Source organism: Apteryx mantelli, chromosome 13, assembly GCF_036417845.1.
Source record: "Apteryx mantelli isolate bAptMan1 chromosome 13, bAptMan1.hap1, whole genome shotgun sequence".
Lineage (NCBI taxonomy): Eukaryota > Metazoa > Chordata > Aves > Apterygiformes > Apterygidae > Apteryx > Apteryx mantelli.
In genome coordinates this window covers 19,225,117-19,237,601 of record NC_089990.1, presented here as the reverse complement: position 1 = coordinate 19,237,601, position 12,485 = coordinate 19,225,117, and the positions used below count along the sequence as shown (strand labels likewise).

At 37.5% G+C, this 12,485-nt stretch overlaps 1 protein-coding gene across 5 annotated transcripts in view; it reads left to right on the top strand.

Annotated features, from left to right (window-relative positions):
- Positions 1–1,039: 1,039 nt before the first annotated feature.
- Positions 1,040–12,485, top strand: part of THOC2 (THO complex subunit 2) — a 64,822-nt gene continuing 53,376 nt past the window's right edge. For all 5 annotated transcript variants that reach the window (XM_067304269.1, XM_067304268.1, XM_067304272.1 and 2 more), the window contains exons 1-3: positions 1,040–1,144; positions 8,094–8,152; positions 10,368–10,459. In XM_067304269.1, coding sequence (XP_067160370.1) covers positions 1,077–1,144; positions 8,094–8,152; positions 10,368–10,459 — 219 coding nt within the window. In that variant the 5' untranslated portion in view covers positions 1,040–1,076. The remainder of the gene's footprint in view (positions 1,145–8,093; positions 8,153–10,367; positions 10,460–12,485) is intronic.

Here is a 12,485-nt window from a genome sequence, read left to right as displayed (position 1 = left end):
ATCCACTTGTGCTCCTTGTTAATTCTCACCCTTAAATACAGTCTCTTTGCTTCTGGAAAGCAGTGACACCAACCAACAGGTTATGCACAACTGAAAGTTTAGGAATGCTTTTTGGGGAACAGTGATGCAGAGCAATCTGAGAACAGTTAGTAGCTTTATTCCTGTTCTAGAATCTGATTTTTTTTGGAAGAGAAATTCTTACTATTTTCAAATAATGTATCTGGAATCTGAATTCCAAGGCTAAGATTTGAAAAGTAAAAGAACTGTTACAACTGTTTTTTTAATGGACTTGGAATATAAATTATAGTTCATGTCGTTTTTAAAATACATTTAACCCACTCAAACGATCCCACTTGGTGTGTTTCCCGAACTGGGTGGTTAAAAAATACTCAAATTCGCACCGTTGTTACAGATTTGTAGACAAGAGCTGCACAGCGAGATCGTAACCCAGTCAGAGGGTTGACTTTTTGCTACACAGCTCGTCACAAATTTAAATTATCTGAAGAGGTTCCTCGAACACGCACCGATTTTACTCTGCGCGTCGGGAACGGGGCGGCGGGGAGCCGGTTACCGCCATGCCCCGGCGGGGCAGGCAGGGCGCGGCAGGGCGTTACTGGTCGCGCGGGCACTGCGCGCGCCGTGGCGCAGCGGTGTTGTGGCGGCGTGTGCGCGCTGTGGCGCTGTGCTCTGGTGCGGCGCTGTGCGCTTGGGGGCACTCGCTTGGTGCCGGGGCAGCGCGGCGCCGGCCGCAGACGGCTCCTGGGTGGAGCCAGGGCTGCCCGGCCGCGGCCAGCCTGCGGCTCAGGGCGCTGCTAGCGGCTCGGCTTTAGGGCCCGCGGGGGGGGTTTATCGGGGCCGCCCGGAGGCCGCCGCGGTATTTAGGGGGCGGCGGGGGGCAGCGGCGGTTGAGGCAGCGGCCGCGCGGAGGGGGGGGGGAAGAGTGGGCCATGGAACGGCGCGCGCCGTCTCCCAGGGTGCCGCGGGCCCGCGTCCCGTCATGCCTCGCGGGCCGCTCCGTCCCCTCTGACCCGGGCCCGTCGCTCCCCCATCCGGGCTCTCGGCGCCACACAGGGAAGATGGCGGCGGCGGCGGCGCTCCCTGCCGAGTGGATAAAGAACTGGGAGAAAGCGGGCAAGAGCGAGTTGTGAGTGCGGGGTCTCGACGGAGGAGGGTGGGGGGGGGCGCTGGAGGCCGCCGGCCTGCGGGAGAGAGGGAGGGAGGGCTAGGGCCTCGCCGGCCGCGGGAGGCTGGAGGGGGCGAGGAGGTGGGAGCGGGCGGGGAGGACGCAGCTCGGGGCTGTGCCCTCCTCGTCGGGCAGTAGGGGTGAAACCCTGGTCGGGTGGAGGGCCTGAGCCGCCTTCCCGGGCTGCTCAGCCGCCTTTGTCGCTTGCCAACGACCTCCGCCGAAACTCGCCCCCGTCCTCGCCTGCTAGGCCTAGTTCTTCTGGCTCCCGGGCCCGAGCGCCCCCTTCCTGCTTCTGGGTCGGGCTTATCGGGTGCCGGGCGCCTTCTCCTCAGCTGGGCCCCCGGAGGTAAGATGGAGCCTGTCGCTTCCTTGCCTAACTGGCACCTCGAAGTTGACCTTTTTGGCTGAAGCCTCAACCCCTGTCCCTGCTTCCTCTCCTCTGAGGTTTTTAGCGCTGTCTCCTTTGATCTAGGCTAAGTAGAATCAGCTAGTCCTTCCCATTTATCCTGCAGCGCAACCTTTGTGCTCTAAAGGGTCTCCTCACAGCTTCCTAAATCTATCCAGGTATGGTAGGGACTTTCCCTATCAGGCAGGGTCTTTAACATTTCTGTCTTGAGCAATCTCTAACCTGGCAGGTTCACTGAATGTACTGTCTGTTACACTTCAGGAGTGCCTCCCTTCAGGCATTTATTTACCAGTTTCTCAAATTTACGTTGATGTATTAGCTTGCATGTGGGTGCCCAGTTTACTATCCATATTTTTGAAAAAAGTCCTTATTTTAATTTTCCTTTCATCTCTGCTCATTACTATAACTAAAAAAAAAAACAACTTTGAAGTATAGACAGTTGGAAGTCATTTTATGTGAAAGACTTTTTTAATAGTTTCTCTCATTATTTCCTTTTGTTCATATTTTTAAAAGGTGTACAGCTGTGGTAATCTTCTCTATGCATGAAAGAAGAGGTAGAGAATAGGAAACAGGCTCCCTGTACAAAAAGAAAAAAAAAAACAAATTCTACTAAGACCCTCCACTTTGTAGTGAAAAGCCCCCCCCCCCTTTTTTTTGCCATGTTGTTGTTCTCCTTGAATTATGCTAAAACAATGATCATGTTAGCACATCAGGTTAACATGTTTTGGTATGTATTGTGAATGATAAAAGGCCAAGGAAAAGATGTACTGTAATTGCATTTCTGACATTAAGTAGTATTCCGGAGCCCCCAAACAAAGATGAGGTTCACATTGTCTTTTTTTTTTTTTTTTAAATCACCTTCTGCTTAAGATTGTGTGGTGATAGCTGAATTTGTATCAGCTGAGCAATGTTTGTGATAAGCACTGAGGCCTTTTTATTGAACTTAATTATTTAGAAACTTCTGTATGAATAACAGAATAAAATGTACAAATGAGTACTAATTGATACCTTTTGAAAATGCATAGGTAGCTATAATAAAACATTGCCTTTTTACATTTTATATATAATATTGCATTCAGGTAGATGAATTTGCTGTTTTATTTTTTCTGTTATGGTACTTAAGTCATTTTTGCCCAAAGAAGTCAAATATGATTACAACTTCTGTAACTTGCATGCTTGCTGAGATTTTATGAAATTTGCATGAGGAGAGAAATTTCACAGTTGATCATGTAATGGTTGCTGCATTGTTTGAGTTCACAAAATCTTGCTGTGAGAAGGGCAAGATAGCTTATTTTTTACCATGATAAAGCCTTTCATGATTCTTCCCTCCTCCAAAGGCAGTATTTCTTAAATTTGACTGAGAGGGGAATTCTAGTTTGCTGTGGGGCCAGTAAAACAAAATGATAAGCTAAGTTCCTACATGTGTGGCACTTCCAGTTGATTTGGAATACTGCTTAAATGCAGTTCTATACATGATTTTAAAAGTGTTTTTTTAAGGAACTTTAAAGAAAATGTGATTGTGTCTAGATTACAATCGCTGTTTTTTGCAGTGATAGCTTTATACATATGTAAAAAATTCAAATATTTTCTAAAAGGAAAAGACTGCCATCTCTAGCAAGTACCTAGGAGACTTTTTATGAAATGAAAATGTGTTTTCTTTGTGAGTCTTCATTGAGTAACGTAATTCTGTTTTACTGGGGAAAAATAAAAGTTGGGAAGTTTTGGAAAGAGAAAACCTATTATATTTTCTTTCCAAAATGAAAAACACCAAGTATTCTTTCTTTAAACATTAGTAACAGTAAAAAAGGAAAAATGCAATATTGCATATTTTTTCTTGAATTATTTATCTACAAATCTCCCCAAAATATAAATTAGGTATTCTGCAAAAGACTTGGTGGGAGGAGAAGGGTATAAAAGGAAGAAACTGACAATTCTAGCAAATACAGGTTTTGCCAAAAAATTTAAAAATCCATTTTCTTTATGGAGGCCTGGTCTATTAAAGCCAATGCACAAAGTCAAGCTATGTTCACTCTTGTATGGATATCTGTTTTTAAAAGTGGTGGACTTAGTCACAGACAAATACCAAGCTTTTCGTCTGTAATCTTTGATTTTTTTTCAATAAACTTATTTTAAGTAGAAAGAAAAGATTAGGTCATATGGGAGAATACCTATTTGCTGGTATATAAAATGGCTTATGGGATCTGACCAGATCAGCCCAAGATAGTATTTTGACAGAGATAGCTACCGAAATAAGACATAATTTTATGTATTGGGGAATGTGAAAATTGCTGTATTGAGAGAAGGTAGTGTCTTTATTAACATTTCAGCTTCCACTGTGTTTACTAATGAGTGCTTAAGACAATCTTTGTTTTTATTATATAATTTTGTGTTGTAAGATGATGATCAGCCTATGCCCTAAAACATATAGGATTTGTAATATTACTGTAGTCTCTAGGAGTTGCTATTCTTTTTTTAAGCTTGCTTGTTTGATAAAGAAAACAAGAGTGGTGTTTTAAAGAAATCCAGTAATGAAGTCACCTTTAAAACAATGATTTTTTCCTCTATTTTTGAAATATTATGAAAAATATCAACTTTAGTTTTGCTTGTGTGATCACTTTGTCAGCATAAGACCTTACTGTCCACAAACTGGAAGATAACAGCACTCAGGATATGTACAAAAACCTTATGTGAGTTAGTAAGGCAGCATAATAGAACCTAAGCAGTAGTGACCACTTACTTCCTAGAAGTTTCTTTTAGAACCCTTATTCATAACTGTACACATGTTGAATTAGCTCTGCTACTGATATGTAATAATATCTAATGCATATATAAAAATGCACATTATGTGCTAGATTCAACTGTTCAAAGTTATTTACCAAAGCCAGATGTTGGTCAGGATGTGGTCATCTTATATGTCTCTTTCTTATTTTCTTCAGATTCACCTCTGAGACACTTAAATTATATATATTTGTTTTTCTACCGTCAAATACTGTGCAGAGATTGTGTTGGAATCTGTATGCAGCTGCTTAGTATGCTGATCAGTCTGGACTCCTTGTAGTACTATCTGCATCTATATACTCTTTTGTTTGTACTTAATTGTAAGTTCCTCTAGCAAGGAACTTGTTCTTCGTATAGTGCGTGCCACACTAAGATGCTGGTCTGTGACTATGGCCCATAAATACTTGGTAATACTCATATAATGATAAAAACTGACTACAGTGATGCCTTTACTTGTTTTGTGATAGACTGAACATATCAAGGACCCTTCAAGGGAAAAGTATGGCTTTAATAATTTACTTGACTGGCAGTTTATGTAATATGTTAAGCTTGAAGATAAATTGAAGGAGCTTAGCATTCTGTGAATGTGAAATTTTGATACTCAATCTTCCAAATGCTTTGGACATGTTTGTTACTTCACTTGCACAAGGAATGCTATAGTACTAAGTAGCAGATAAAGAACTGGGAGTCAGGAAAACGTAGTTGTCAGGAAAACAGGATTTAGTTGTAGTTGTGCCATCCTGACTGTAAAATGCAATTGCTTGTGCTTTATCTCAACAAAAGACCTACCCACATGAGTTAAACTATGCATATACTTAAATATTTGCAGGCACATGTACTTTGTAGTAATTACTGCTGTATACTATGTGTGGGAGTATAGTTGAGAATATAGGGCATTGCATATGAATTGGGAGGCTTGGGTTCAGTTTCTGGCTCTGCCATGCAAACTTGTTTTACAGCCATTCAGCAGTACTTCAAAATCTGTCTTTGTTTAAACAAAGCTATCTCATCTTAGTCCAAAACTAATTTCACTTTAAAAACCTTGGTTTTCAGAATTGATTCTGATTTTTTTTAAATTTATTTTTACCTTCTAGGTTATCTTTTTAATTTCATTTCAAATTTATTACATATTTACATTGAAATGAAGGTACATAGGCTATAGTAGGACAGGAGAGTTACTTATCCATCCTAAACTTGCACAAATGAAATACAAACATTAAGTTCTCTTGAAACATTTATTACTCTAACCTTGTATCTGTTGAATTGAAAAGTGGGCCTAATAAATTTTCATTTTCCTAGGCATTGTTTAAGTGGAAGAGTGTTGTGGTGACTTTTCCTTATTAATCATGCTAATACTGACACTTTTATTCTGGTGAAAGAGCAACTATTTTGTTTTAATTTAAGATGTACTCAGTTGAGACTAGAAGAATTAATCTCATGCCTTGTTGGTATTGGAAAGGAGTGCTTCTGCCTTGTCTTCATTCCTCATGGCTCCCTTTAATCTGATGCTTATCTGATCTTTTGGTAAGCTGATCCAACTTGCAAAGTTGGCAAAAAATTTGCTTTTTGATAAGTTTTATGCCAGGTTTGTCAGGTTATTAACTGACACAAGGGCTAGAACTGTGTAGCTAGGAAGGGAGGGAAGGAAGAGATGAACTATCAGTAAAATTGCCCCTTTGTGCAGCAACAAGCTATTAAATCAGCTCAGCTGTACTGCCTGACAGCACCTTCAGGAAAGGTCATTGTGTTTTGGAGAAAGAGCATCTGTATGGAAGAACAAGAGCACAATTATATTAATTTAGATCCAAGCAGTACCAGCACCACCTTTTCTTACTAGCAGAACTTCCCATGTAGACCTCCACTCAATGAAAATAAGTACTTATTTTTTCAATTTTAATAATTTAAGAGGTTTTAATGATAAATATAAAGCAGATTGTCTTACAAATTGATCTTCACTGTGGTTTCTTGATAAGGTACAAATCTGTTTGATCAACATAAAGTAATGTGAAGTTGATTTTTACTGTTTTGGTATTGTTGAAATGGGGATTAGAAGAAGCTAAAACTCTCATTTTGTATTAGATACACTTAAGTGATCTCTTCAGTCCAAGTAGCCAGTGTAGTTGCTGGTGTAGCCTGTTTGATGACATTACCTCGTGACATAGAGGTCAAATCACGCATCTCAGTAGATACTTTTGTAGGATTGCCACTTTGCTGCTATTTGTATGCAGAGCTTAGAAATGAATGCATATAGGGTAACTTCTTTATGGAGGGATAGTACTTAAAACTTAAGAAAATCTGCCTTAGACCACATTGATACATTCTTTGGGCACAGCTGAACAAGTCTATTGCTTGAGGGAGGTGAGGAAAAAGAGAACCAGTATATTCACCATTAGTGAAAAATAAGTCACCCATTCCTCTATTTTGACATGTCTGTTCTCATTATGTCAAAATATATTGCATTCTGTTCAATAGTATTAAGAACATCTTGGATATACCATCACTTTTTGTTACACTTGTATATTTCTGCTGATTGCATTATATCTGTATGTTAAATTACCCATATTCCAGTTGTCTTTAAAGGGTGTGTGTATATATACCTTGTAGTTGCTAAATATAATCCTTTACTGGAACAGCTGTTTGGCCCTGGTAGAGAGGTAATAATCTGTATAGGATGCAAATAAAATGAGTAACTGATTGCTGTAGAATCCTTTTTTATGCTTTATTTTTTGTGGTAAGCATCTGTAATAATTATACATGCACTCTGTTTAAGAGAATGCTGTTAAATTTCTTATGAGGAAAAATTGTAGCCTTACCTTACATAGGGATGCTGTGCAGCTCTGATACTACCTTCAGTGTCTACAGATCATATTTCATCCAAAAATTTTTTTATACATGAAACAGTTTTGACTGAAAATTTGCAAAGGTGGCGGAAGTTCTTGGGATATATGTTGGTGGCTGTAATAGTATAGGTATCTGTCAACCTTTCTTGAATACTGTTGCTTTTAAATATGAAAAAACACTTTTAAAGCCTCACCTGTACAAAAGGAGAAGGAGGAGGGAATCCCTGTAGCTTAAAAACATATCCCTTTAGAAAACTTCAATCTAGTGTATTTAAAATATTTTTTTTCTTATGGCTAATTTGGTTGAAGGAGGCCTCAGAAGTGACTGTAGGACATCAACATGACAGGTCTTCCCAGCCTATAGTGAGTTCTGTTAGTGATTAGAGTATGTACTTACCAGTAAACTTCTGTCTTTTCTGTGCATCAGGAAATCATGTACATGGTTGAATGTTAAATCTATAGGCCAGTTTGAGAATGGTCAGAAGTCATAGATATAGACAAGCGTTTGCTTATTGGTTAACAGTAGGTTAATGCTAGCACTTCCATGCCTCCTTTTATATCCTTATATTGCCTTGTTTCGCTCTTCTCTGTGTTTAAACAAGAGCAATGTGAGGAAGCATAATTTTTGGAAGTATAAGGGCCCTATTCCAATATATTATAAACTGGAAGTCCTGAATTTCTTTGCTGTGTAACCTCTCTGAATTAATGTTTACTCTATGAAAACTAAAATGTAGACAGGCATTTAAACTGCCAAAGTATAAAGTTATTTTAGTCAGGAAAAAAAACGCCAAAACAGAGGTGTGTGTATACTAATATAGGACTGCTTTTATGCTTTTTATTGTTTTTTATTAAAATTGTATACATGCAATTTCTTCTATTACAGTTTGCAACTATGCCGCACTCTCAGTGAAAACAAAAGCCATGATAATATGGGTTTCAGAGGTAAGATTGTTTTTGTGTTTTTATCAAAGAAACATAGCATAGAAACAGTCGATTATAGTGTTTATGCAAGTATTTGCTTGGATTGTTCATATGCAGTGACAGTGGGTCTTAATGGAGAATACTATAAATAGCAAGGCAGTAAAGCCATCCACAGCTAGGTTTGTCTTCAGATGTCCAGTTGAGAGAGATTCTCGGACAACAATAAACAGTGGTGGGGTACTCCATTATCTGCTCTGTGCTGTAGAAAATGCAGTTCTACTTTGAAGTCAACATACAAGAAGGCTCATGGAAGACTACTACTTTGAAGAGTCAGATTCTAAAAGCAAGTTACATGTAGAAAACATTGATGTATGCAAGTGTAATTATCTACTACAGAAAGTAATTTTTTTAAATGGTATTTAAGTTACAATTTCTTCTTCATTAGTGAAATGTATTGCTGCCTTTAAGTTTTTGAAATTCTTATTTTAAGAAATCTTCTAAGTTTAAAGGAAAAATAAAATTTAACTTGCTTTGCAGAATCCATTAGAAAACAAGTTTCCATACTGTTAAGACAGCAAAACAGCTACACTATTCAGGTGGTGTCTTGGTTCTTGCTAAAGTAGTCATAATGGGAAACTATAGTAGTAGAGAAGATAACTTATATTGAAATGATTTAGTTTATAAGTAATATTATTGAAGAGGAAGTGTTTATTGTTCAACAAAGCAAAATTTGCTCTTCCCGAAGCTTAAGAATGGTCGCCAGATGTTCTCTATTCTAGACCGAGGATGACCAATTCTTATATGCTGTTTTCTTTTTCTTGGCCTTGCTACAAAGATCTAACAGTTCCTGTGGGAATGACTGTATATTCAGTGGTCTCCCTTTAAGGAATTAATAAAGGATAGAAGTGATTGAGGTCATTCAGGTAATGGAAAAGCCCTGAAAATATGGATGATCTGGTGCAAAGTACAGAGACATTGACTGGTAAGAATTTGAGTTCATGTGACCTGGATTCTATTCTGTAAGACTACACTGGCACTTGCACAGTGCTGCCTTGCCCTTTAGTTCCAGAAAGACATTTTTTTGAAGCAGAGTATACCACAAGTTTATGAAGGCAGGTCAGGTCGGCAGTGCACTTGCGTAACAAACTCTCCATAATATGGAGACCACTCTTGCGGAGACCTGTATGAGGCTATACTTATGGCTGGTTTGGTTTTATCATAAATTATTAAATTGGGTACGGCCTAGAACTGTGCTTTTGAATGGTCCTTCGAAGTAGTGTGGGTATGATTTACATAGAATGGATGCCTGAACCAATTGTGCTAGATCCAAGCCTTGAGGAATTAGCGTACTTTGTGAAAAGCAGAATGCTAGTTAACCTATCAAAATTTTAAATTGCCTGCTTTTAATGCAGCTATGATGGTCTGTGATCACCAAGTTACTGTACTTGGGTTAAGTCATTAAGATCTGTAGCTTTTATACCCACTTAGGATATTGTTTAAGCAGACTACATGCTAGAAATGCAAGTTGAAAGCATGGAGTTTTCTTGTTTTTCATATACTCGGAAGTATAATGACATTGCAGGGTACTACTTAACAAATCTTTACAAGTTTACCATGGCCATTTTTGCAACCTCTGTGTTTAACGTTCCAAGATTTTTCTCAAATGCAGTACTTCTGTTCCATGAAGCAGTGAAGATTTTGTATACAAGCTTTTGTAAGACAGCATTCTTCAGTTATGGAAGACTTTCCTCAAGAAATCCTTCTTGGGCCCTTTTTTCCTCAGTTAATCTTACTTTCTCCTAGAGAAATGGGCTTTAAAAGCAAATCTGTTATGGGATATGATTAAGGAAAAGTACTGTAATATGATGTTTATATAGTTAATGTGAATTACAAATTAAAAGTATGGGTTTTGTTTTTATTTTTATTTAACTGACAATTGGGACTCAAGTTCTTATGCTCAGGGCTCTTGGAGTTTTTCATTGAATTTTGCTGTTCCATAAAATCTCTCGGGACAGTGGGTCATCTTTTATAATGTCTTAAGACATCATACCAGCAGAGAGCAGTTCAAATTTAATTTGGCAGTAGCAATAAAAATTATCCCCCACATTGTGAGGAGAAGCATATCATCTTTACTTGTGGAGTGTCTGAAGTCTACAACATTATTGCAGACATTGCTTTAAAAGTTAAATGAAGAATTACCTAATATGTTCCTTAACCATCTATCTTCTTCCAACAGATATCCAGCAGGCTTTGTATGAGCTTGCATATCACGTTGTCAGAGGAAACCTAAAACATGATCAAGCTTCTAATGTTCTTGGTGATGTTATAGTAAGTATATATTTTGAGTAATTGCATACTTATTAATTTTTTAGTCTGTTGTAAAAGTCTGAATAAAAATCAAACAGGACAATAGTTGACAGATTTGGCTTTTCATATCTAACAAGATATTGTTAATGTCAAGTCTTTTCTTCACTTGCATGCAGTTGAAATATGTAAGCTGTCAAGGTTTCTATCTCCTTGCCACTTCTTGGGGAGGAAGAAATATATGTTAATTTTACCATAAATTACAAATTAAGTAATTTTTTGTGGATATAGGGAGACTGAAGTTTTTCATACGTGCTGAAATAGATTTCACTTACTACTGCAGTGTGAATGCAATGCCACCTACTGGTTTTTCTAATTACATCTGTTTCTTACAATGTAACTGTGTTTGTCTACCATTTTACTACTGAAATGCAAGTCTTGTGATGACTTTTAAAATAATGCATTAGATTGATTAGAAAAAGTGCTTAATCAAAGCATTTTAAGAAAAAAGTAAGGAAAAGAATATTTTTCCTCTAAACTTTTAAGATTCCCAAAATGCTGAGTGTGTTTAAAAAAAAAATTGTTTAAACTGATTTTTTTTTTTTTTTCCTTTCAGGAAAAAGTAACTTTTTAAAATGATTTCTTGTTCTTTTCAGTTCTTAGGTTACTATCTTAACATCTATAGAACATTAAGTAGAAAAACAGGTATTGCAGAAATCTATTCTGGGATAACTCTTTAGGTTTTCAAACTTCTTCATTGGGCTTGAGAGAAACCAAGGCTGAAGTACACCTTGCTCTTGGGATAGTATCTGATAATGTTTGATCTTGAGTTCTTGTAGGAAATTTTAATTTGATTGGTGTGTGAGAAAGTGTAATTTACTATACAGGCTGATGCTGCTCGGAAGTTCCGTTGTGCTAGAGAAAATATGCTCCAGTTTGCTACTGTGTGGGTTTTTTGTATATAGTTGTTTCACTTTAACATTTCTATTCCTATAGAAGAAGGAATCAGTAATCCAAGTGATGACTTGAAAATGATTCTTGAATTGAAATCTTTCTTAACTTTGCCATTTGAATGTGTAGCAAAATAAACTTTGACGTTTATTGGTTTAGACTGAGGATTGCTGGAAGTAGAGGAACTGGATGAGTCCTCCTTGCCTTTTTTTTTTCTTTTTCTGGGCTTAGTTTTGGAAAATTTTGTATTTTTTTCTTTTAATTCTACTAGAGGATTGTTGCTGTGTTGTCAAATTATGTTTAAAGATCAATTGCTTCCTTGGATTTCAGAGCTGTCAACAAAACATTGTGTTGCATTATGTTTGGAATATTTAGTCAACTTATTTTGTAATGGTTAAGATTCCTGTGGTTCCTTTCATTGAAAATGGCAATATATTTTAGTTAAAAAGATCAATTCAAAAATAGCATTTAATTAGTTGAAGTATTGCAGTTAATTGTTTTAGACTGACTCTCTGAAATTTCATATGTAAAACTCCGGCAATTGACACCTAATATTTGCACAACTACATGAGTATTTACATGCATAACTTTTTCCCTTGACTTGTAAAATTACTCATTCTTTTCTCCAGCGGAAAATTTATGTTAACAATACCTGTACTCCTAAAGTCTGCAATAGTAAGCTGTCAAGAAATCTGGTATCTGCTTCATATAAAGAAAATTATTTAAAGGCAGTTTAATTCTGAACAGCCTGAGTTAGGACTGAGTGATTTAATTGGGAAGAAACTGGATAAAACTGTTCGGAGGGAATTGGAGGAGAAGAAAATAGAAGCTTTAGCTTTCCAGTGCTTTATCAAAATTAGAAGTATTTTCAATTTCCTTGTTGATGCAGGTAGTAGTCTCTTACAGTTTTATATGTTATTGTAAGCAGAGAAGAGATTATCATATTGATACTGCAACGCTTTGACTGTAAATAGTGTACTAAGACAGCTGGAAATCATATGCTAGGGTTAAGCATCTTTACTGTAATTCTTTAAGATTTTTCTAAAGCTAAGACCAAATGATATTAATGGAAAGAAACTCCCTTGTCCAATTGAAGCTC